The following is a 23,529-nucleotide window of genomic DNA, read 5'->3' as shown; positions in this document are numbered from 1 at the left end:
TGTGGGCTGGGGTTTGTCACCAGGAGAGGGATGGAGGGTCCCTGAGGGCAGGGAATCCGTGTTCCTGTGGGCAGGGGGTGTTCACAGCATGGTGGGGAGCACTGGCAGTGAATTTAGTTGGCGAAATCTGTTCTCCCCAAGCTGCCTTCAGCCAGGCCGGGATCCACACTGCTCACTTGGCTTTAAACGAGCTGTTTATCCTCCCAGCCCTTCCTCCTGGCACAGTGTCCCCATACAGTAACAAAACTAATGACTTACCTGTAGCCACGTAACTTTGTAGAGTTTTCTGCCCTACACGGTGTTCCTGCAATGTTTATCCCAGGCAAAGATGTGGAACGAGATCGAGCTGCTGCTGAACGAGGACACCGGGCAGCTCCCGGTGGGGCTGGGCCAGGAGTGTGGCACTGCCTTGTACCAGGTGGATACACTGCTGCAAATCTCATCTTCAGAGAAGGTACAACACATCAAAGCTGTGCTTTTGTCTTTGATTAATTTGTCTTTTTTTTTTTTGTCTAATAATTACCTGGGCTCCTTTGTCATGTTTCTGGAGTATTCCTGTGTGAAACAACCTTTCCCTTCCCAGGTCTCTGGGAACCCTCAGCTCCATGCACGCAGCTCCAGGGATGGCAGCGTTGTTGTTGTGGACAGATCTGTGGCACTTCTGGACAGCACTGGGCTGTCTCTTCTGATGCACATTCAGTTTGGTGAGTCCTTTCCTTTGGAATTCCACTGGCTTTTAAAATACCTGGGTTTGTACAGGAAAGCATATGAACTGTCTGACTAACCTGTAAAGGGAAGCATTACTCCAAGTACCTAAGTAATAAAAAGTGATTTTGGCTTCTGAAAACAATGGACTATTTCAGTACAATGTAATTAGAATCCTTTCTAAGTTCTCACTGAAATGGGAATAATGGATACCAAAACCACTCCCTGTAGGACTCTTCCCATATTTCATTTAGTCAGAATAACTTGTTTTGAAGAAATCTGGGACACTGTGTTGTCCAATTCTTGTGTTAATATTTATTCATAAAACCCAGATCTTAATATCTGGTATTTTGCCATGAAACTTTTCAGATACTAATGTGGATGTAGTGGACATGTGTCAAGACAAACAATTCCTTGTGGTTGGTGAGAGAAGTGGCAGTTTACATCTTATCCACATCCCATCAAAACAAACCTTGCTAACAAAGGTACAGTAACTTTTCTATTTAATTTTACTGAGAATGTTTTGTTCTCAGACTTTCTTGAGGTTTTTTAAAATCATTTTTCCAAATACCAAAGTTTAAACATCCTTGTCTCTTTGACCACATATTCTAACTAAACAGGTGAAATGGGCACTTCTGTTCCCATGAGTAATGAATAAGGAAAATCTATTTAGGAATGGCATGCATAAATAAGAACCTTCATAAAACAAAAGTTTAAAGTTTGAATTGATGATCAGTATTTCAATTTTTTTTAGTGAAATACAGAATAATAGCCTTTATGCTGTTTCTATTTTAGATTTTGGTTGAACAATCTACAAGTGAAAAGACTTACTTAGATCTCTTTTTTGTTAAAGATAATGCAGATGCAGGTAAGAAGTGAATGATTTTTTTTCTCCCCTTTGTCTGAATTTTTGTGATTTTGTTCCCCTTTAATAGCTCTCAGGGAAAGAGATTACAACATAAATAATACAGAAAAGCATAAAGAAAAGTTAATTTTATATGCATAATGCAAAGAAAAGTTATAGAAGATTCTTTATCTCATTAATTATTTTACAAATGCCATAGGAAACAAGCATTCAGAACTTTTTCTTTTGAGATTATGATAAACATATGAAAATGCTTAAAAAAGGAAGAATTCCTTCTCTTCTTCTATCAGAGTTCAGTAGTTCTGTTCTATAAGCTCCCAGCCTTGTTCTGTCACAATAGAATATATTATTCTGCTCCTAGTTGGAAATGACAATATTTTTGTTTAAAATACTCTAATCTATTGGTCAGAAGATTGTTTGGGGTCAGTTATTTCACTGTCCTGTTTACAAGCAAGTCTTCTCTTTACTTGCTCTTGAATACTTCTGTTTGAAATATTTCTGTTGGGTTTTTTTAGGTGTTCATCACATGTTCATTCTCACAAGCAATGGATGCTTCTGCATTATGTGTGTCCCTCTTGGAAAAATACAGGAAGGTAGGATAAGCTTGGAATTTCACTGGAACAGAGAGACTTGTATTCAAAAACTTTCTTTGTGCCTTTTTAAAGTTTTGAAAAATTTTATTTAACACTGATTTTTTTTTTAATATTTAGCCATTGAGAAGATGGATATGACTACAGCAAAGCAAGTAAGAAACACCTGCAAAACTAGCAAAATTGTTAAAAGTGCAGGGTTTGTAACCAAACTTTGCTGTGAATGTTCCATTGGCTATTTACGAGTCCATTTCTTCCCCCTCACAGCTGTGATTGTTGCTTTTCCTGCTCATTTAGAAATGAGCAGAAATTTTATTTACTGGTTCTATAAATAACTCTTTTACTTCCCCATTTGTGGACATCTCTTCTCTCCCACCCACAAGTTACAAGGACAGATAAAGACAACTTTCATTGCCACGGGAGAGCATCACAGCCTGGGCTGTCAGGATTTTGTCATCAGCAGCTCAGTGAACAAAATCCATTTGATAATTGGGGTAAGCACTAAGAATGTGATCAGAACAATTTTCATGTGATCAATGATGACATTTTTGGATCTGCAATGAAATTTCTCTCCAGCTGCTTGTAAAAGCAGCTCATAAGCTTTTTGCACTGTTTTGCCTTTCATTTCCTTCACTGTCAATTTAAAGATTGTCACTTGTGCAGCATATCCATAGTTTTTCTCAAAAGGAAATACCTGCTGTCATTTCCAAAATTACTTTGTTGTGATGTGTCGCTGTTGAACAACTCCAGTTTAGAAGGCAAGAAGAAAAACAGATTTATTTCAAATGCACCACTCTATTTATAGGGAACATAGTGCAGACTAATTTCACTGGTCTTAAAGTAAAAACATCTCCCACCATTGGTGTGCTCTCAATGATGCATGGTGGCAGAACATATCTATAAACAATGTGAACAACAAGAGAGATGGTGAATTATTAACATTCTTTTCCAACTCCTTCCCAGGCCCAGGCTGGTAGAAATGTCTCTTTATGTCTCTGACTGAACTGAGAATATCCACAGCAAATAATAAAGAAATTAAAATATAGACTTGCTTTAAAATGTAATTTGGGACTGCAAACAGGTTCTCTGAGTTTATTTTTTGAAGCCTATTGAATTCAGTGGAATTTTCCTCAGTAGGCCCAGAGTAATTTCATTCAGCTTTTAAGTTCTGTGAGAATGAAAAGTGGGTATTTTGAAATACTGCTTTATAAAGAGCCAAAAACTGCTGAGTGTAACAATCACTGTAGCAAAGGTGGGTCTTGAAAGGAGAAGGGGAAAAGGTTAAATTAAAAATCAAGAAATCATTGTATTTTTCTGAACATCAGTAGAGGAATAAAGTTAAACTTAGGTTTGCAGATTTCCAAGTTCAAGATCAATGGTAAAAACAGACATGTCAGTGGTCAAATATCTCCTGTCTAACCCCATTTTGCTTTGCCTTTCCTCACAGGGTAAAGGGGATTACGTGCTCTCCAAATGGGAGGTGGACCCCACCAGTGCCCTGGTGTCTGCTCAAAGTTTTGCTGATTCAAGTCTGATCCAAGGTAAAGAAGTTTATCTCTTTATAGACAAGTGCAGATTTCTTATTTAATTGCAGAATGTACTAATTTTCAGTTATTTCATTGTTCTTAATAAATTCACATGTACCAAACAGAACATGTTTGTAAAGGTACAGCCAAATTTTGGCTTCAAAATTGCAGTTTAACTTAATTACATAAATCACTATTCACTTTAAGCTAAACTTTGCACAGTCCTAGGAAGCTCCATGAGGTTTAACCACGAGTTTTCCAATACTTGGCTGTGTATTTGAATATGTTTTTACATATCTCAAGAAAAATAATGAATTTATGTGAGTATTAATATTTTTTAGGTGCTGCAAAACTTCAAGTCCTTGACAATCAGCTGTTTGTTTTGGATACAGAGGTATGGGTAATGATTTGATCTTCACTTTACTATGTTCTTGAACCAGCTTATAAACACATTTTTGAAGGTTTAAAGTGAAGTTTCTGTAAAATGAAGGTGCTTATATCAAGAGCATCTTGATCTTCCTGTGCTGTTTTTTTTTTTTTTAATTCTACTCCTATTCATTATTTAAGCCACAAAATGTAATATTTTGCTCAAAAACTGTCTTCTATGAAGAAAATATGCACTCATATCTGTTGCTTTTTTTTTTTAATCTAGAACATCTTAAGCACATGGGATATTTATTCTCTCACCCTAATTTGGGATTGGCCTTTGATACATATTGAAGAATTTCTTCTCACTACTGAATCAGATTCCTCTCAAGTCACGTGGTAAGTGAAGTGTTGCAGCACCAGTCCTGAGAAGTGAAAAGCTGTCTGGTGCTGTGATTTCTATGAAATATCTCATTATTTTGGCCCAGATGCTGGTGCAAAACATCATATCCTTGTCAGAAATTACTTTTCTTAAAAATTAAGATTAAACAGAATGTGTGAAAAAATGTAACTACTGTTCTAAAGTGTTTAGAACTAGTGTTCTAAAGTTAAAATATAAAGGGATTTTTAAATGCTTTTTTTTGTCATGGAATAAAAATTTTCTAAAACACAGAAACACAAATATTTCACAGTTTTAACCTAAGATTCATACAGCAAATTTTGCTTTCTTTTTTCTCATTCGTTAGGCAAGGGCTTGCCAATGTGAAACTGATTGTCATGACAATGCCAGATGACAAGCAGGTATAATCTCCTTTTCTGTGTTCTGCTCCTTAATTATTATGCATTTTCTCATAGGAAAATGGGGGGAGAGGGGTGGAGGTGGCAAAATATTTGAGGCACAGAGAAATCTGAGGAGAGACAGAGAGGGAGGCAACGTCTGAAGCTTCATTAAACTTCCTCAAACTGGAAATCTGCATTCCATAAAATGTCCTACAAATACTGCCCTCTAATTTCATAAGCATTCAGAAATGATTCTGCAAATATCACTCTCACTAGTGTAAGAGGAAAAAAAGCAATTCTGACTTATTTGTTTTCTCCCTTGTTTTTTTTTAATAGATGAGAAGCCTAATGGTTTTTGCATTGCCCACTATGCAACAGCTCTATTCTCTGGAAGTGTCTCCCGTTTCTTCCCTTGTTCAAAGTGTGATTTGCACTGTAGGTTTTGATTTTTTTTTCTTTGAAGAAATATAGTTGTCTTAATATGTGTAAATATTAAAGAGGGTACTGTGTTACTCTTGTTAGGTTAGAACCAATTTCTGCTAGAAACTGTGCAGGAACCATACAAAAAAAGATTAAGTGATGTCCCCAGAGGAGAAAAATATCCTATTATGAAGCAAACTGAACTATTTAAATTTAGTCTGAGGTCTCTTGCACTGTTTAATAGCACTGCCAGTCATTCCTGCTCCTGTTACACCTAAAAACTAAGGGAAATTAGTTCTTCTAGCATAGAAAAATGCTCTGGATTTATTTGGAATTAAATTCATTTCATGTGATGGTTTCTGTCATTGCATTCTACAGGATACAATATACTTCTTGGAAGGAATTCATGAAAAGCATCAGATGTAAGATAATATTTTGTTTGTAACTAGCTCATTATTATATAAAAATGGCAGGTTACTTCCACACAGAGTTGATAAATTCATATAATTCCCTCTCATCCTCAGGCCCTCTGAAGACCCAGTTTCTATAGTTGTGATGAGAAGTTTAACTGAAGCCCTGCCAGAAAATAGGTACTTGTTTCTGTGAAAAAAACCACATTGTATTATATATTTTTTTAATATCTGGACTTACATTGAAATGGTTTATTTTATTTCATCCCCAGACTAAGTCGTTTACTGCACAAACACAAATTCACTGAAGCAGAGAATTTTGCTATTCAGTTTGGACTGGATGTTGAGGTGAGTTGTTCATTCATGATAAACACATTAGAGATTAAAGAGTATAACTGAAACTATGGTAAGATTCTTGCCCTATAGTCAAATAGAAAGTATTAAAATTATTACAGATATTACCAAGGCAGTGGAATGTTACCTTATAAAACAACTCACCATACTTGTATTATTTTTTTAAACAGCTTGTATACAAAGTAAAAGCAAACACTATTTTAGAGAAAATGGCTTCAGCTTCTCTTGGGAGTTATGGCCAGGAAGACTTGCTGGCTCTTGGCAATGAAGCCAAAGAAAATTTGCAAAAAATACAGGTTTGTTTGTAGTTCTACCCTCTCTCCCTACTAAAGCAATTCAAATTATAAAGGATCTTGGAATTAATTTCAGTTGTTTCCTTATGCAAACAGGACAACCAGTTTGTTGTGAATTACTGCATCAATGCTCCATGGCCACTGTATGAAACCACTCGAGAAATGCTGAATTATGCTAAAGTCAGAGTAAGGGGTTTATTTGTTTCTATTTCTTCTACTCTTCAACTTCTATTCCACCCTTCTGTACAACTTGAGAGGGGCACAAACTGGTTACAGTCATTCCAAAGGCAAAAGTAAAGGCATTATAAATCCTATGTAACCAGACGTGAAGAAGCAGCAAGTCTTGATCCCATCTTGTTCTTGGTATTGCTCAAGGGCAAGAATCAGTTCAGTTTTATTTTGTATCACAAAGCGGGGTTTAGTTTTGAGTAGCAGTTTTTTTAGTACCTTTTAAATATTAATTTTCAAACTAAACTCAAATTAGGTCATCTTTTTTTGTTTTCTTTATTTTAGTCTTATCAAACAGAACCAGAGAGATACACATTATCTGTCTGATCCTCCATCCATGCAGAAACCCAACCAGATTAGATTGGATCAGATTAGATCCAATCTAACATTGTAAAACCTCAATTTACAGAAGTCCTGACTTCTTGCTCATATCTTTATTGCACTCGCAGTCCTGTCTGCATGTTCTGAGTTGTCAACCAAACCCTTTCATGTCCCTTTTTCAGATTTTGAAGAAAGACAATAGAACCAGTGCTCCACCATCTGATGAGGCCCCAGTATCCATAGCTGAGGTAAGGACAAATTTCTTGGCTCTGCAGTATCATATAAACAATTGTAATGTAGAGTTTTACAAACTGTAAATTCAAATTATAACTCTAAACTACTGCTGAATTTTAAAAAATCTAAGCAAAATTAAATTTAATAGTATGAAAGAGAATCACAGTAACGACAAATTCAGAAATAAGCCATTCCTTCAGTCATAGAAAGATTCAGTTTCAGATGCTCCATAAATTGAAGGCAGAACCTTCCTTAAAGTACTTTTTGGACTTCCATTTTATTTTGTTTAGACCTGTTGTAAACTGGCCTCATCTGCCTTCAAGGAGAATCAATGCTTTAATCATGTCATGTAACAATATGTTCAGCCAGATATTAACCTTAAATCTCATCTGCATTCAGGTGTTGAGAGCTCAGGCAAGGCTTACAACATTCTGTGAAGCTTTTGGAATAGAGAAATTCAGGTTTGTTTGTGTTTAAGATTTAAAATAAATTTAATTGTGATTGTTAAGCCTGTACCACTGAAATTAAGATTATTTTAGGTTTTTAATATTAATTGATTAAACTTCAAGATCTTCCTTCTTTGCCTGAAGTTTCCCATTCTGTGATGTGGAGAAGGGAGAATGCAGAGAAGTTGAGTTATCTTATATATTGAAAACATAAATTATCTGTTGCACATCCACTTAAATAGTTGGGGTTTTTTTGTTCAATATCTGTAGGAGGGATTGTGATTTTATACAAACACAAGTACCACTCCTGTTGTTTCTTCCAACATCCAGCACTAGGTAGAAAGGTTTTGAAGTTCTCCCCCCAGTTTCTTTGTTAATCACATTTAACAAAGCTTCTCTTCCCCCTCACTTTTAGTGGCATTGCTTGGACAGAATTCCTGAATAATGAGGATGTGTTCAAGATCATTGTTTTTCAGCTGGAAGAAGGAAATTTGGCTTGTGCTCAATACCTCTGGCTTAGGCATCAGGTGAGGTGGCACAGACATCTCTGGGATTTATGGAAGGGGTTAAATCTCTTCAATTTTCCACCCTAATTTCACAGAGGCTGTTACAAAACAGCTCCTCAGAGAAGCAAAGGTCCATGGCAGCATCTCATCAATTACCACAATGATTACCTGTTCACTTGGATGCTTAGGAGGCTGAACTTCTTATTGATTTAGGAATAAACTGGTATTTCTGATGTCAGAATTCATATTTCTAAGTCATGGCAGTTTGATTTATTCTGCAGTGCTTGTAATCTTCCACTCACTTTCTTGCAATCACAGCTCTTGGAATTAAGTGGATGTTTGCTGCCTACCTTAAAATCCTTTAAAAATAATCACACAGACTCCTTACTCTGAATGACACATTTAAGATAGTGTGTGTGTGCTGTTATTTTATTTTTTAGTGCAGGACTTTCAGTTCCACGTCTGTTTTCTCAATAAAACAGAACTATAGAGTGAGTGTGAAAGTAATAGAACAGTGTGATTGGTAAAGAAATTCCTTCAATTGGGTCTTTTTTTAAGAAGACCACACTCTAGTTTTACTGAACAGAGCTTTACTGAACTCTCTAGTTTTACTGAACAGAAATTTCTTTAATTTCTGTCTATGACTACTGAGATTTTCTCTTTGTGGAATTTACTGGCTCTTCTTATTACTGAAACAGCTTTACAGAGTATCACATGAACAATATACTCCATAGATCTGTAATTGTTCTGGTCTAATATTTTAGGCTGATTTTGAAAGCAGCTTTGATGAGAAAATGCTGAAGGATTTGCTCAATGCCATCCATTTCACTGCTCCTATGGAGGAACTTTGTGCTTGGCTTAAAAATTTTGTGATCCCCTTCTCAAGAAGGGTTGTGCCAGATGGACAGGTGAGACTGACTTAAGAACTGCAAATTGCAATTTTGTCAGACTAAGATGATTTTACTGTCAAGCCTCCAGATCTCTGAATGTCAGGAATTTGTTCCTCTGTCTTTGAAATGGATTCTTTTCCCTAGCATTTATATTTGAAATTATTTCTTTTGAAAGAAGTTTCTAATGGCAAATTTTGCTTTGATAGATAACATAACTCATAACTATATTTTTTTCCAGAAAATATTAGCAAAATGGCTGGAACAAGCTGCTCGAAACCTTGAATTAACTGACAAGGTAAATCACACTGCAGAAACTTGGCATATCTTGTATTTCTAGATGTATAATATGGTTTGCTAATATCAACTATTTTGGACAGGCAAACTGGCCTGAAAATGGACTCCAAGTGGCAGAGATTTTTTTTACAAGTAAAAATCAAGGTGAACTGGGAGTGACAGCTTTTGGCAAGTGGACTTCTTTGGTAAGAAATGTAACAAACACAAAAATTAGCTACTAAGAAACTTCAAACAGATATTGTGTGCTAGAGCTGGACAGAAGATAATTATGTCACTGGTGAGTTTGGTGGAGATTGACTTAATTCCATGAAAGGAAAGAATTCCAATTTTCTTGTGTTTAAAGATATAAAAAAAGTAGATGACAGCCTCTTAATGGTCTCATCTCCTAACATTTCACTTCTCAACACACTTTCAGAGATGTGGTGACTGTGAAGAGATACAGAGGTTAAAGAAGCTGATAAATGATTTACAAGAATTGAGAAATCTGTACAGAAAATACAACTGCAGACTGACATTCTGTGATTTTGAAAAGGTAACACTGCAGACACTTGAAAAAGTGCTTTTCAGGTTGTTCTGCAAACGAGAAGAATCTTATAGCTTATAATTTAAAGTCAGACAAAAAAAGTCCTGATGGATGTTGGTTAACTTTCCATTCATAAGCTGCTAAGACTATTTGAGAAGTTGTGTTACAAATTTTCTTTCAACTGAGTAATAAGTATAACCTAAGAAACTGTGAGAAGCTGTGGCTCAAACTCTGTGGTTTGCAGGTTATTACAGATCATCTGCTGTGGAACAAGGTTTGGCTACAGAGAAATTGAAAGTACAACTGAACAAGAAAAGCTTTGTAAATAAAAGGGTTTATTTGAGCTAAAGGGGGATTCTTGCTCTGGAAATCTTTCAGTTGATTTCAGTGGCCTCTGGATGTTGGATTATGGATCAGGGATGAAAATGGCCTTGCACTGACATGTGTGATGTTCTAACATGGCCTTTTCCCACTTGCTGCCCAGGAAAATGCAACCACTATTGTGTTTCGCATGCTTGATAAAATTTTGGCACCAGAGCTTGTCCCATCAATTTTGGAGAAGTTTATAAAACCCTACTTGTGTGAACACAACCTACAAAAAGATGAGCTTCTTCTACAGTATGTCAAGGTATCCATATTTTCTTCCTTTTGAAGAAACCTATTTCAACATCAGGAAGCAGAAACCAAGTCTGATGAACATTTGAATTTACAACTGAATTTTAGGCCCAGCTTTTATATTAATCCTATTCCTGACAACGAAGTTAATGCTAGTTACTAATACAGTTATTAAACAATACCTTAATGCCCAGAAAACTTGACACTTTTGTTCATATTATAAGATAAGAGTATCTTTTCTGATTTCAAGTGTTCTGATCGCCTTTATCCAATCCCAGGATTTGCTGGAGCGCTGTCGGACACGATCGATTTCAGTGTTTGAAACTGCCTGGGAGGCCAAGGCAGCGGCTGTCATTGGCTGCATCTCTGACACTGATGTAAGTATGTTTCATGAAAGCCATCAAGTGACTTCACCACGTCAGTTCAGAGCAAAACATGATTTTTACATAATGCTCTGAGTACATTTTTAATGAGTGCCATGAGGAGAAAATAGTATGTTATTATGTTATCTTCTTATTCTATTTTATCATCTCCCCTGTGATATTTTTTGAGAGCATAATTAGAAGTTAGGATGTCATCACATGGAAAACTCACCAATTGTAATAAGGAACCACAGTGTCATAAATGACTGCAAGCATTTTCTAATTGAACTTGACACATCATATGATGACAATAAATGCCCTTTATGCAAGTGAAGATTGGGCAAGGAAATAAAATACTTCCCTAAAGGGATCAGTCACACATGAACAATACTTCAAGGGACTATTTGAAACTTATTTTGAAAAGTGAGCTGTTTGTGTCCCTCTTGCAGCTGAAATTTGATGCAGTCCTGCAGATAATGCATGGAGCTGTGGTGCCATGGAGTGCAGCAGTGGAGCAGCTGGTCAAACAGCACCTGGAAATGAATCATGTCAAGTAAGCAGCATCCACAGGCTGCCTTTGGCTGGGGAAATACTGTGTGTCTGATGTGATGATTAAATACCATAGCTGGGGGTAGCAAAGGAATTAATGATGGTTGAATTTGTCCCCAGAGTGAAGTTACTGCAGGAAAGTTACAGACTGATGGAGATGAAGAAGCTTTTGAGAGCCTATGGGATAAGAGATACCAATCTTTTAAAGGACAAGCAGATGATAATGGTAAGTTACCAAGAGTTTAGATTTCTCTAAAGGTCACAGTGAACAGCACTTGGTGATTTTTTTTTTTTTACCATTTGAGTTGGTTTTTTTTAACATCTCCCCTTCATTAGAAGACATTAATCTTTCTGGAGAAGTTCCTAAATATCCTGAGGAACCAGACAAATTTTCAGAGTTCCCAGGCTAATTCAGTCCCCAAACCCTGTTTTCTCCCAGTTGCACTTCAGTCACCTTTTCTCTAGATAAAAGTTTTAAGCTTCCAGGTAACTTGCTTGATACAAACTAAACAATTCCATTGGTAAAGTAGTGTGTATAGACTAATTCCTTTGTTATCCTTTACATCAACAAACTAAAGTCCATTTCTCTTTTCTTCTTACAGAGGCTTGCCAGATACATTCTCAAACAAGATACCCCTACTTGCTTGGAGGATGCCTTGAAAATTGTGGAAGCCTACATGCTGCCCACTGGAGAAGTCTATTTTCTGAGGATGATGGGCCTGATTAACAAAGGAAGGGTAGGGAAATACTTCATGGCAGTTGATCCTGGAATTTACAGACACTGAGGCCTCTTGACAAAACAGGGACAAGTTGCTGAAGTCTTATAAGCAATTTGCATAAGTATTTTTAATTCAAATTATTAATATGGCACCTAACTGCCTTAGCAGCAATGTTTAGCATTGAAAATTAGTTATTTGTCAGAGTTTTATCCTTCTTTTGTGGCAGAATAGGGTGAAAGTTGTGACCTGCAATACACCAGATGATTTTGGAATTGAAGTCTCTACACATCTTCATGCATTGTTTTTTACCCTCATGGCCATTGTGCAGCCATTGCATCAGAACAAGCATGTACACATAACTCAGCTTTTCCAAAAGCAAATGCCCTTTCCTTTTAATTATTTCTGTTCTAATTTTGTTTGTTTCTTTTTCTCCCTTCAGGGAGAAGAATCTCTGACTTTGCTAAAATCTCTGCCTCTTGCTAAGGCTGAGGAAATTGCAGAGAGATTGACTCTGTGGGGAAGACTGGTGTTAAAGAACAAAGCAGATGATCTTGAAGAGGTACCAAGATTTTTCACACCACAAAGTGTGCACACAACTTATTCTGAAAAGGGAGAGGGGTGGATTTTTCCTGAGAGAGCTGACAGACTGTGGCATAAACACATATTACACCTATAAAATATTTACTGCTTCTATAAAGGATTAATATGTAAGATAACTTTATGTTCCTTTGCTTTTCAATGGGCTGTGCCTTAGATTTGGTAATTATTGCTTAAGAAGTTTGTGGAACATTGCATTGTACTTTAAGAGCTGAAGCCCAAGTCTATTCTGGCAACATTTTAACAAAAAAATAAAAACCTCTGCTTTTCCTGCAGCAAAAACTACAAATGTTTATGACTAAGACACTGGTGGAAGTCCTTAAATTCTGGCTCAGCATTCAAAAAGGTAAAGGTACAATTTCAACATCTTAGATCTTCCTTGTGTAAATGGAATCAAAGTGTAATTGTTTTTCTCCTCCAACAGACAATTCTGTGAAAAAATATGAACGTGAAGAAAACCTAAAGTTGTTTGAAACACTTGCTAGCCTGCAGGTGGGTATTTATTGTTTTAAATCCCTTTTTGGTTTACTGTAGTTACTCCAATTGTTCTTATCACACTGATCATATTAAAAATTAATTGTATTTATGACATGCATGCAAAGGTTGTTTTTATTATTGACTTCAAATTGATTCTAAGGTTAATCTACCAATTTAATCTAGTCTGGGGAAGTTCCCAATTAGAACTCAGCTGTCTATTTAAACCAAAAATTAGATACAATTGCTAATACTTCAAAGAGTTCATGGCAGAGTGCTGTAAGAATTTTTTAAGATCTCAGGACAGTGGGTAAAAAAAGCAATTTAAAGGAAGTCATATGGATACAAATATGTAATTATCTTTTTTTGTTGCAGGAGTATTTTGGTATCTTTCTCTCAGGTGAAGAATACAGGAACCCTCCACTGATATCTGCACTTCTTGAGGGTCACATAAGCTCTTATGAACGTGTCAGATCTACATCCAAGTCCAGACATGTGCAAGCAGTGAATCGTAATTCAGAAGGTGGCAAGCCCAAAACCCCTCTCACTGAATCCAGGTTGTACAGACTGGCTTTGCTCCTGCAAGTTTCAGAGCATGAACTGGGAGAAAAACTGGCCTTGAGAGCCCTGGATGATGGAAAAGTGGAAGTGGCTGTAAATATATGCAGGTAAAACTGCAGAGCTTTTCAAGATCATCACTTTTAATGTGCTTTTTTGAACTATTTCTACTACTTTTTTGGATTATGTAGAGCAAAGGAAAAAGTTTTTTGTTTTAGTTTAATAATTAGAACAGAATTAAGTAAAGCCCTAAGAATTACTGGCTTTTTATTCCTAACATCCTTTTCTTTCTTAATAGGGCATTCTATGAAAATAGCTGGAATGAAAATACAGGGAAGCTGCTGTTTGCAGTGTGTCAAAGGCTTTGCCATATGCTGGGAGCTGATGTTCCAATGATCATTCCTGATGGGATGGATCTTCCAGCAGTGATCCATGAGCTGGCTGGCCAAGCAGCCACACTGTGCAGTCCAGGTAATTCCTGTTCCCATTTACTTGGGTTCATGTTGGGAGCCCAGCTTTCCAACCAGAGTTCAATAAACCTGAGAACCAAGTGAATTTCTAGATCTGCATCTGTGAAATCAGTCCTACAATATTGTTTCCTTTTAAGTGGACAGATGAACCTTCCATTTCTGCTAATGATCCCAATATTTTTACAGATTTAGTGTTGGATTGTCTGGAACTGTGTAAATACACTTCACTTGCCAAGGAAATTCATGGACAGTGCCAAATGGACAACTATGAATTTACAGCAGAGGTATTTTCTGTGCTGTTCACTCTATATATTCTTTTCCTTCTCATTTCTCCAGCACTCTTTAATCAAAAGGCCAACAACAACAAAAAAAAATCCTCAAAATTTTCCTAGAATTTGTGTGTTCTTCAGCTTAAAGAATAAACTGATTTGAGTCCTAAAAGCAGTGCCAGCTGTGGGACAAGCACAAGTAGCATTCTCCACTTACATTTCAGTACAATAAATCCTACTGAAAATAGTGATTTTATCAAACAGCTTCTGCCAGGACTGGCAGAGAGCTAGCTTGAAAGTATGGCAGGGAGGTTTTGGTTTTTAAATGAATGTACTATGTGAAAGGCTTCCCCAAAAGTTCTGTAAAACTTTAAGATTATCAAATTCTTGAATAGAAGCTTTGTTTTCTGTTTAGGTCAAGCAGTGCTTTAGGCTACTTGAAATGAATGGGCTCTTACAGCTGGAGTAGAGTGGCTGGGCTTGTTTATCCACAAAATACTATTTTTCTAGAAAAATAGTCCATTTGCAAAATGTTTGCTTATAATATTTGGCCAAGAATGTTTATGAAAGCCTCTATTAAATTGAATAAGAGTACATTTTGGCTGTACAACTAAACAAATGCAACACGAAGGACAAATGTGGCTATTCTAGCTAGGAAATGGATTTATTGCCAGTGGCCATTTAACAGAACTACTACTTTCAAATAAAACATCATGTTCTATTCCTGTATTCCAAAACAGAAACCTGTTAGTGGACTCATCAACTCTGCCTTTCATTGTCTGTACTTTTAACAATGTTCTTACTTAGACAACATCTTCTGGAGGAGATAAAGATCCTTACAAGGAGTGGACTTATGATGATTTCTTTAAAGAAGATGGGATAGTCCTTGATCCTCAGACATCTCTTCCAGTTGCATATGAGCTCACTTCTGCTGTTCTGCCTGTTTGTGGTAAGCTTGTTCTCCTCAACATTGAGACAATAGAAAATCTATGTTTCTTACTGATTTTTATCTAGAAATATAAATAATTCAGCTCATGTGTGGAAATTATCACCTCAGAAATCTCAGTTAGACAAACTCATGGTAGAAATACCCATCCAGGGAATGGAAGGATGACTTTGGGTTTAGTTCTTATTTCCACACATGAAGAGTTTAATGTTGACTGTCTTATCCAAGGGATTTACATACAAAGGAGTTACTGAAAACTGTTGGATATTTCCTCCTAGAAAATAAATTCTGAGCAGGCACAGTTAAAAACAGCAGCAAATGGCTCTTGTTCATGTGTCTCTATTTTATGTCCTGACCTGTGGTATTTTTAGGGTTCTCCCAGACATGCTGGTGTTGCTGAGTTCCTGGCATGTTGCTGATGAGCATTTTCTGTCTTTCAGAGGACAAGCTGTACCCCCTGGAGTCTCAAAGCCTGGCACACAGAACATTCATGGAAGGTATCACACCCTGCTTGGGTGGGAAAGAGCCTTAAAAATCACCCAACTCCAGGGGTATGAGGGCAGATCCACCACAATGAAAGTCTAAACAGACCACTAGAAAACATGAGGTTTAAATTCACCCTACACAAGCATGACTGACTCATAGGGGGTTTTCACAAGTGCCAAAATGTTCCACTTAAAGCCATATTTTAGGGGGTGGTTTGGTTCAACACAGAAGTCACCAGTTTGGGTGGTAATTCCCATTATTCCACCATGGGAATTTTGAGCATCTCAAAACCTGTACTTCAGGCCAATTCTAGCACTGTGAGTGAAGATCATCAAGGACCTGTCCAAGAAGACAACTTCTGGCCAAAACCTTGTGGCTTTTGGACTAAAATGGGAATCTGTATTAAAAGCCCTGAGAATTTTAGATTTTAAAAGGAACTAAGGCAAATCCTGAGTCATAACTCTTAGGAAGAAAATGAGAAACTGCTCTGATATTAACTCCAAGAACAATATGCTTTATAATAACTTTCTGGGGTTGTTTTTGAAATATTTCACAGGACACAACTTCCTGCTGCCTGTTGGATCTCCCTTCTCTGCAGCAGTGCAGAACCTGCTGGAGTGCAGCCAGTTCCAGCTGGCCCTGCATCTCACAGTGTGTGCCTTTGGCTCCTGCCTCCAGCACAGCATTTTAAACACCATGCCACTGTCCCCGAGTGAAAAGGTGACTTTTGACAAATTTAGAGTAGTTTTCTAAGGATTTGGGAGGCAGGGGAAAGGCTCTCACCATGACCTTTTATTAGCACCACTTGATCAGGTGTTGAGTCAGTTTGTGAAAGGAGATGGTGGTTTCTTCCCTGTTTTTCATGGTCCTCTCCCTTTGCAAAATGTGTTCAGAACTGAGCTTTTATTCCTGGCATTCCTGCAGAGACTAGAATGAGTGTTAATAGTGGCTTACTCTGTTCTTTCATGTTGTTTTAGTATGGGAAAAATCACAAGTAGAATATTCAAGAAACATTCCTCAATTCAAAAGCACTTGGAAAACAGAAATCCTTTTTCTATCTGGAAGAAATCTTTATAAGGCCTTAAATAAATCTGAAAATACAATCACTATAGTACCTCCTGCTAAGCTGTAAATGACAAGAAGTTGAAGATTTAGAATTTATTTTTAATTAGGTGCTGTTTTCTTCACAATAGCCACAAAATGATCTGCTACTCACTGAAACCAGAAGCTTCCTCATGGCTATGAGGGAGAAGAGCTGTTCAGTAATCAAGACTTCTGTCCTGAACTTACTACACAAGGTAAGAATCACCTGGAAAGGGTGAGGGAGCCACTTTCTTCTGCTCTACCTGGCAGCCACATGGAATTGTTTCATTTGGAAAAGAACTTCAAGATCATGGAGCCCAGCCCTTAAACTAAAGCCAAGTCCACCATTAAAGCATGTCCTGAGCACCACATCTTTAAACACCTTCAGCAGTGGTGTCTCAACCACCTCCCTGAGCAGCTTTTCCAAAGAGTCTTTGAGCCCTTCGTGGGCTGTGGCTCTTTGTTCCTGCTCAGTTTGCTCTGCTTGGAAGGTTCTGGACAGTGGGAGCCTCACCTTTGTGGGGTCCTTTAGGGTCCCAAGTGACTGTAATGGCCTTTAGGATCTGTAGGTATTTTCTGTCTTATTTGAAATCCTGGATTTGTTTTAGATTGGTAGTTTTCCTAGATGGGTGGAGTTTTTAAAAAGCTCTGTGCTAAACCTTCAATTTACCATCTTCTAAGGCAGCTTAGACTAAGGGAAGTCACTTTCAGACTGGCTTCAGGATATTCAGATGTTAAATTTTAAATCCTGAAATGCATTTTTATTCTTTTTCCTCCCTAACTTAAAGATCCAATACATATCTAAATTCTGGCATATTTTTCCTGTGTTGCACCTGATACAAAGAGACCTATTGTAGAAATTAAATAAATCCTAAAGTTTATCTTTTTTTTTCTCCCAAACCACAGGTGTTCAACTCTCGTGTCATCGATCAGAAACTGGCCCTGGGCTATTGCACTGTTTTGTCCAAGGAAGAGATGTTCAGTAAGCTGTGGGAGGTCATAAACAACTCATGGCAGAATTACAGAAAAGTTTTGGTAAATTCCCAAGGCCTTGAGTTTCTTCAGCAAACAGAGAATGTTAAAGAGATCCTTCATTTAGGGCCCTGGGAGAGGAGCTGCCTCTGTGCCACAGTGGGAAGTTGCTGTCAATATTAATGTGGTTTTCAACTTCATCATGACTTATTCCAAAACCTGAAATTATTTATTTTAGGTCCCATCTTAATTGATATCTACATTTTATTTTGGATAAGTTGTTCTCTGGTAGCAGTTTTCAAGAATGGAATGAGTGAATACATCTATTAAAATATAAAGGAAGATGGGAAGTAAAGAAATGTGGAGGAAGAGTAATGTAAATTCTGGGAAAATCCAAAAAAATACCTTTCGTATTACTTTCTACAATGTTAGGAAAAGATTTTAGAGAAAGTAAATTTTAAAGCAGCTTTGAACTGCCAGCTCAGGAGGTGGGGTAGTCCTGACACCTTCTCTGAGGTTTGTTTGCATTTTACACAGTTGTGTGATCATTTATGAATTGTTTAAAGTTCCTCTAAGGATTTAGATCTCAGAATTCCAAATTTTCAGATTATTTATTAGACTTGTATTCACTTCCTTTCTCCTTCCTTCTAGGCAGTAGCTCTGGTGGGAGCAGAGCTTGCTGACCAATATGGTGAAGCAGAAGAAAAGAGAAAATTCCAGGAATTGGTAATTGATGCAGAATGGGGCATCCAGCTTGGTAAATTTGGTGTAAGTTTTTATTTATTTACTTATTTTAGGGTTTTATTAACTAATCAGTTAATAATATCAATATAACTGGGATGTGTGTGAGTTTATAGGCAGATTTCCCATTTTTTTTGAGTTTTGGTTTTGATTTTTCATTCTGCTTGTCTCCATAAATATCAGAAATGGAAATGCAATAATTGAGGGGGCTGAAAAAGAAAATTTAATTTCTTAAGTATTATTTGATTCAGGAGGTAATCAGCAAATCCACTGCTTTTTCCTACTCTGAAAGTGTCTGGATTGAAACTAAAAGAAGTAAAAGTTTCACTGTATAAGGAATTAGTCTTGATATTGTCTAAAAGACTCTTTTGAGAAGATGAGTGTGTTTTTATCTACAGATTTCTTTTGAGACTGTGTTTAGACAGCCACCAATAAGGAAGAAAGAACTCATAAGAGTGCTGGTACAAAACCCAGAAGTGGACACAGCTCTCATATTGAATTACTGCAGGTACTGATTCCATGAAATCTATTGCTGTAAAAACAACCATGGCCACTGAAATCTCTTTTGCTTTAAATAAATCCTAATTAATAGAAAATGCAAACCCTTCTCCTTTTTAAAAAATTGCTATTCAGCATACATGCTGCCTTGGATTAATTTAATTATAAGGAAAGAAGCTCCTTGATGACAAAGCTCCCAGAGAGAATAATGTTCTTTTCTATCCTAGCACTTTCACACTGGACAGTGATGCTGCACTGCAGCTCTGCATTGAAACCCTTCTGCTCCAGAATTCAAACACAAATGATGTTGAAGATGACTCTGCAGAAAGCAGTGAGAGGCAACCTCATTCCACATTACTGGCTAGAACACTAAAAATAATCCCTCTGCTGAACAGCACTAAAGACCTGGTCATGAGTCTTAGTGGAATACTGTACAAGGTAAAAAAAATGTATAAAATAAAACAACAAAAAAAACCCCACCAACACAGCCACATCCCTGAAATCTACATCTAATAATTGCTGCATGTCACTTGAATGGCAGAGGAATAATTCCACAGAAACTAAAAAGGGTGTGTTTTTTCCAAATTTTCTTAAAGCTTGTAAATGTTAAGATTCAGTTTTTTGCTTTTCTACAAAAGAAATGACAGCCACATATCTAATTTTCTCAAAAGAGAGACAGGAGTCTTTCATCCCCACTTCCCTTAAAAACTGATCAGCCAGAAAATCAAACAAAAAAGTAATTCCTAATTTCTGCATTAAAAATAGGTGGGGACTAAAAATTATATGTTGGGGGTGTTTTTGTATTTCAAAGGGTTGGTGTTTGTGTGGGGTGAGTTTTTTGGGGTTTGTTTTGTTTCCAGCACTTGTTTGGTCTTTCTGCCAAATCCTGATGCCTTTTTTTAGGATTTAAGAAAGTGTTTTAAAGAATTATGTCATGATGCTTATATCAACATAACACTGAAGAAACAGTAACTGGTATTAAAATTGGGAAAAAAAATCAACACACTCGTATGTTTTTATAAGACAAATCATGTAAGATGTTATAAAAGAGATTACTATTTTGAATAGCTGGATCCTTATGACTATGAAACACTGGAAATTGTCCTGAGAGTGATCCAAAGTGCTGATGAGAAGAACACCAGCATCCAGCTGAGCCAGGTGTGTCCAGATGTGTGACTTTGCTAATGGCACCTCAATTCTGCTTTGTCTGTTTATTGATGGAGATATTCAGCACTGTTGAAATTAATTATTCCATGTACACATCTTTCCCTCAGAAAATAGCCTTTAAAAAGTAATTTCTAGTAATTTCTCAGCAATTTATATTTTATTTCTTTTTTTTTCCCCTAGGCTTTGAGCCTCCTCAAACATCTGAAGTCTTACATAAGGATTTCTCCACCAGTGGACCTAGAACACCAATATGTTTTGGAGCAGATGATTCCCTTGTCTCCAGCTGCTCACACCAGGCTGCCCTTTCACCTGCTGTTTTTCAGAACTACCCAGTGTTTCTGGAACATTGTATGTAAGTTCAAGATCTCAAATTCCCTTTCTCTGCTATCTCTGACCTTTGAAGTGCCACAGTTTATGTTGTATATGAACTTTAATTCTTCATTAATGCAGTTTTCATCCCAACTGCTTCTGAAAGGACTTCTTGTGCTCCCAAATTGCTGCCCTGAGCAGCTAAGATGATAAATACAGTGCAGGGTTTATTCTCAAATTCTTTCCTAGGACCTCTAAAATTTATCCACGTATCCCAATTCCCAGCTCAGTGGGGATAATTAGGATCAGATCCTTTCTCTCCCAGTGGAGGCCCCCATCCACCAACAAACTGAAAGTGCTTCATTTCACAGAGGAAACTGCCAGTGGATTGTGAGACTCTCACAGGCAACTTTTCCTTTTCAGGTGCAGAGCTCAGTGAGGAAACCTTCCCAACCCTTCTGTTGATTTCCAAACTAATGAAGGTACAGTAACAGCTTGAAGGAATTTATTTAAATATTATTCCCCCACACCCCAAAAAAAGAAGTTTCCATCTTTCTTTTGCATGATGTTGGCCTCACTGTAGAAGCTCTGACAATTCTTCATCTACTTTGCCATTTTTCCAGGTTTCCCTGGATACCTTCCACATGTCTGCAGTTCGACATGTCTTTGAGAAAAAACTGAAACCAAAAATACTTGAAATGAGAAGCAGTGGCTGTACCTCCATTGTTAACAAGGAAACCATCAAAACTGTGCGGGCACTTCAGTCCTATTTGCTGGCCATAGTCAATCCAGAGTGGGCTGTGGCCATGGCTCACAAGATTGCCCAGGAATTCCCCACAGGTGAGTTGCAAATGGGATGGGGAAGGAATGGGAGGCTTGGGACAAGCAGAGTAAGGGTGGGAGCAAACATTTGTTCACTGATCCTGAGTAACACCCAGCAAAGCTGGAGCATGAAAATGAATTTGGCTCCTGCATCCAGTTTGGTACAATACGTTAGGAAAGCATCCATTTGATATCACAGCATCACCATCAAATCCTTTTCCCCCCTCTTTTTGTAGAATCATAGAAAGGCTTTAAGGTCCTTCCAGCCCAAACCTGGACACCTTCCACTAGACCAGGTAGCTCCAAGTCCCATCCAACCTGGCCCTGTTGTCATCCCAGAAGTTTCTCCATGTTCACACCATCTTCAGACAAGTTTTCCACCAAGAATCAATATTTCAGCCCGACTTAATCACTTTATCTGCTATTTGAATCCAAATTGATAATATATTTTTGCTCTTTAGACACAAAAATTTTCCTAATATCTTAAATCATCTCTAATTTTTTTCAGTTCTTCAAAATAAAACATACATAGTATATAGTGTAGGAAGGATTAATGAAAACTTTATTTACTTCTTTCCCTTTTTTAAAAATAATTTAAAAGGTCCTGACCATATCCAGGCACTGAAATTCTGTCTTTATCTGGCTGAGAAGTGGCTGAAGAGTACTACAGCGAAGGTAACGGAAACTGCTTGCCAGATTGTTGTGAGGTTATTACAAAAGTTACAAAATACTTATGTTTATATTTTCATTTTTGGTGTTTTGGGCAGTGGTGTGTAAATTGTACGATAACCAACCCTGATATGGGAAATACTTTTGGGGAAAGTGACCCCCAGAAGAATCCCCTTTGTCCTAGAACATTCTCCTGCAAAACACCCTGCAAAAATCAGGCTAAGTGTTCTTGGAGCTTGGACAAAAAATGAGCAGTTTAGGGAAGAATAATTTGTTCCTTCTCCTGTTGTGTGCATTTTTTTTGCTGCAGGAGAATGAGGTGGAATCTGATCCAGCTTTGATCAATGCAATTATTAATTTTTGCTTACAGTTCCAAGACTTTAGCTGTTTGCAGGGTTATATATAAAGAGAATCTGCTTTGACTTGTTTTCACATTATTTCCTTTCACAGGGAAAGGTGAATAAGAATCTCAGCTTTGATTATAAATCTCAAACTTCCTATGGAGCTGTTAAGGCACAAAGAACCCTAAATAGTTCTCTGTACTTAGTCACATGATCAGAGAGAATTATGCCAAAATTAAACTGAAATTCGAGCAGCCATGAATTCTAATATTTATCTCTTTTTCTTCTACTTTTTACCTTTAAATCTCTTAATTTTACCTACTTGTACATATTTTATTTGGGTCTTTCCCAACAGCTTTGCAATTTTTTTCAAAATACCTTTCCTAGCTAGAGCAATGTGGTTAACCCTCTCTGTCTGCAGAAAAAATGCCTGTGGGTATGCCTCTGAAGAGCTGTCCAGTCTGTAAAAAGATGATTTTTCTTGTTCTTTTGAGTAAAAGAGGCTTTTTTAATGTAATACTCTGGTGTTTTGCTAAAGGATGAGCCACATGAGAAAGCAGAAGTCCTCCAGAGGAACTTACACTTGCAGTATAAGAGAGCAGCAACAGAAAATGTCCTGATAACAAGTAACTTGAACACTGGGGAACATCTAAAATCCATTGGGAAACCAGCAAATCTGATTGTTTTACTGTATGAACACCACAGCATAGACCAGAGATTCCAAAATCCAGCCGCCAGAGATTATCCAGGTGAGTCTGAGCAAAGAGAAGCTCTTTTAAAAACCCCAAATCTGCTTTGGAAATAACATTGCCTGCACCTCTTCCTGTAGATATCCATATGGCAGCTAAGGAGATTGCTGAGATTAACAACTTGGATATGAACAAAATTTGTGACAAGCTGCTGGCCAAATGGCTGTGTCCAAGCACACCACCCCCAGGGGTAAGGCATCCCTTGATTTGGGGTTTGATCATATAAATTTTATTAAATATAATTATATCAAATATGGGCTTTTTTTCCTCCACTTGTTCAAAAACCCTGAGGTTATTCTGTACAAACTGCTTGTAGTACTCATGAATGTATTTAAGATTTCAGTACTTTCCTAAAATAGTACCCAAGTGTCTGTGGTGAGAA

The 23,529-nt window shown here is 37.2% G+C and overlaps 1 protein-coding gene across 2 annotated transcripts in view; it reads left to right on the top strand.

The window, feature by feature from the left end:
- KNTC1 (kinetochore associated 1) overlaps nucleotides 1-23,529 on the top strand; it is a 31,096-nt gene that overhangs the window by 584 nt on the left and 6,983 nt on the right. For both annotated transcript variants that reach the window (XR_012058382.1, XM_072936083.1), the window contains exons 2-51: nucleotides 323-454; nucleotides 584-704; nucleotides 1,075-1,190; nucleotides 1,501-1,573; nucleotides 2,086-2,163; nucleotides 2,281-2,315; nucleotides 2,544-2,654; nucleotides 3,608-3,701; nucleotides 4,028-4,080; nucleotides 4,339-4,451; nucleotides 4,799-4,853; nucleotides 5,169-5,267; nucleotides 5,631-5,674; nucleotides 5,777-5,842; nucleotides 5,935-6,010; nucleotides 6,187-6,312; nucleotides 6,406-6,495; nucleotides 7,041-7,106; nucleotides 7,492-7,553; nucleotides 7,954-8,065; nucleotides 8,809-8,952; nucleotides 9,173-9,229; nucleotides 9,312-9,413; nucleotides 9,644-9,760; nucleotides 10,236-10,379; nucleotides 10,645-10,743; nucleotides 11,178-11,281; nucleotides 11,398-11,503; nucleotides 11,880-12,014; nucleotides 12,436-12,555; nucleotides 12,870-12,939; nucleotides 13,018-13,085; nucleotides 13,443-13,735; nucleotides 13,924-14,096; nucleotides 14,282-14,379; nucleotides 15,172-15,313; nucleotides 15,751-15,807; nucleotides 16,353-16,516; nucleotides 16,990-17,094; nucleotides 17,786-17,914; nucleotides 18,503-18,619; nucleotides 18,991-19,100; nucleotides 19,318-19,528; nucleotides 20,159-20,248; nucleotides 20,438-20,609; nucleotides 20,990-21,048; nucleotides 21,190-21,406; nucleotides 21,990-22,063; nucleotides 22,937-23,147; nucleotides 23,228-23,337. Coding sequence is in view for 1 of the 2 variants with exons in the window: in XM_072936083.1 (XP_072792184.1) it covers nucleotides 329-454; nucleotides 584-704; nucleotides 1,075-1,190; nucleotides 1,501-1,573; nucleotides 2,086-2,163; nucleotides 2,281-2,315; nucleotides 2,544-2,654; nucleotides 3,608-3,701; nucleotides 4,028-4,080; nucleotides 4,339-4,451; nucleotides 4,799-4,853; nucleotides 5,169-5,267; nucleotides 5,631-5,674; nucleotides 5,777-5,842; nucleotides 5,935-6,010; nucleotides 6,187-6,312; nucleotides 6,406-6,495; nucleotides 7,041-7,106; nucleotides 7,492-7,553; nucleotides 7,954-8,065; nucleotides 8,809-8,952; nucleotides 9,173-9,229; nucleotides 9,312-9,413; nucleotides 9,644-9,760; nucleotides 10,236-10,379; nucleotides 10,645-10,743; nucleotides 11,178-11,281; nucleotides 11,398-11,503; nucleotides 11,880-12,014; nucleotides 12,436-12,555; nucleotides 12,870-12,939; nucleotides 13,018-13,085; nucleotides 13,443-13,735; nucleotides 13,924-14,096; nucleotides 14,282-14,379; nucleotides 15,172-15,313; nucleotides 15,751-15,807; nucleotides 16,353-16,516; nucleotides 16,990-17,094; nucleotides 17,786-17,914; nucleotides 18,503-18,619; nucleotides 18,991-19,100; nucleotides 19,318-19,528; nucleotides 20,159-20,248; nucleotides 20,438-20,609; nucleotides 20,990-21,048; nucleotides 21,190-21,406; nucleotides 21,990-22,063; nucleotides 22,937-23,147; nucleotides 23,228-23,337 (5,514 nt within the window). In the remaining variant the exon portion in view is untranslated. The remainder of the gene's footprint in view (nucleotides 1-322; nucleotides 455-583; nucleotides 705-1,074; nucleotides 1,191-1,500; nucleotides 1,574-2,085; nucleotides 2,164-2,280; nucleotides 2,316-2,543; nucleotides 2,655-3,607; nucleotides 3,702-4,027; nucleotides 4,081-4,338; nucleotides 4,452-4,798; nucleotides 4,854-5,168; nucleotides 5,268-5,630; nucleotides 5,675-5,776; nucleotides 5,843-5,934; nucleotides 6,011-6,186; nucleotides 6,313-6,405; nucleotides 6,496-7,040; nucleotides 7,107-7,491; nucleotides 7,554-7,953; nucleotides 8,066-8,808; nucleotides 8,953-9,172; nucleotides 9,230-9,311; nucleotides 9,414-9,643; nucleotides 9,761-10,235; nucleotides 10,380-10,644; nucleotides 10,744-11,177; nucleotides 11,282-11,397; nucleotides 11,504-11,879; nucleotides 12,015-12,435; nucleotides 12,556-12,869; nucleotides 12,940-13,017; nucleotides 13,086-13,442; nucleotides 13,736-13,923; nucleotides 14,097-14,281; nucleotides 14,380-15,171; nucleotides 15,314-15,750; nucleotides 15,808-16,352; nucleotides 16,517-16,989; nucleotides 17,095-17,785; nucleotides 17,915-18,502; nucleotides 18,620-18,990; nucleotides 19,101-19,317; nucleotides 19,529-20,158; nucleotides 20,249-20,437; nucleotides 20,610-20,989; nucleotides 21,049-21,189; nucleotides 21,407-21,989; nucleotides 22,064-22,936; nucleotides 23,148-23,227; nucleotides 23,338-23,529) is intronic.

Source organism: Taeniopygia guttata, chromosome 15 (assembly GCF_048771995.1).
Source record: "Taeniopygia guttata chromosome 15, bTaeGut7.mat, whole genome shotgun sequence".
Classification (NCBI taxonomy): domain Eukaryota; kingdom Metazoa; phylum Chordata; class Aves; order Passeriformes; family Estrildidae; genus Taeniopygia; species Taeniopygia guttata.
The sequence above is the reverse complement of the archived record's forward strand: the minus strand, read 5'-3'. Positions and strand labels throughout refer to the sequence as shown.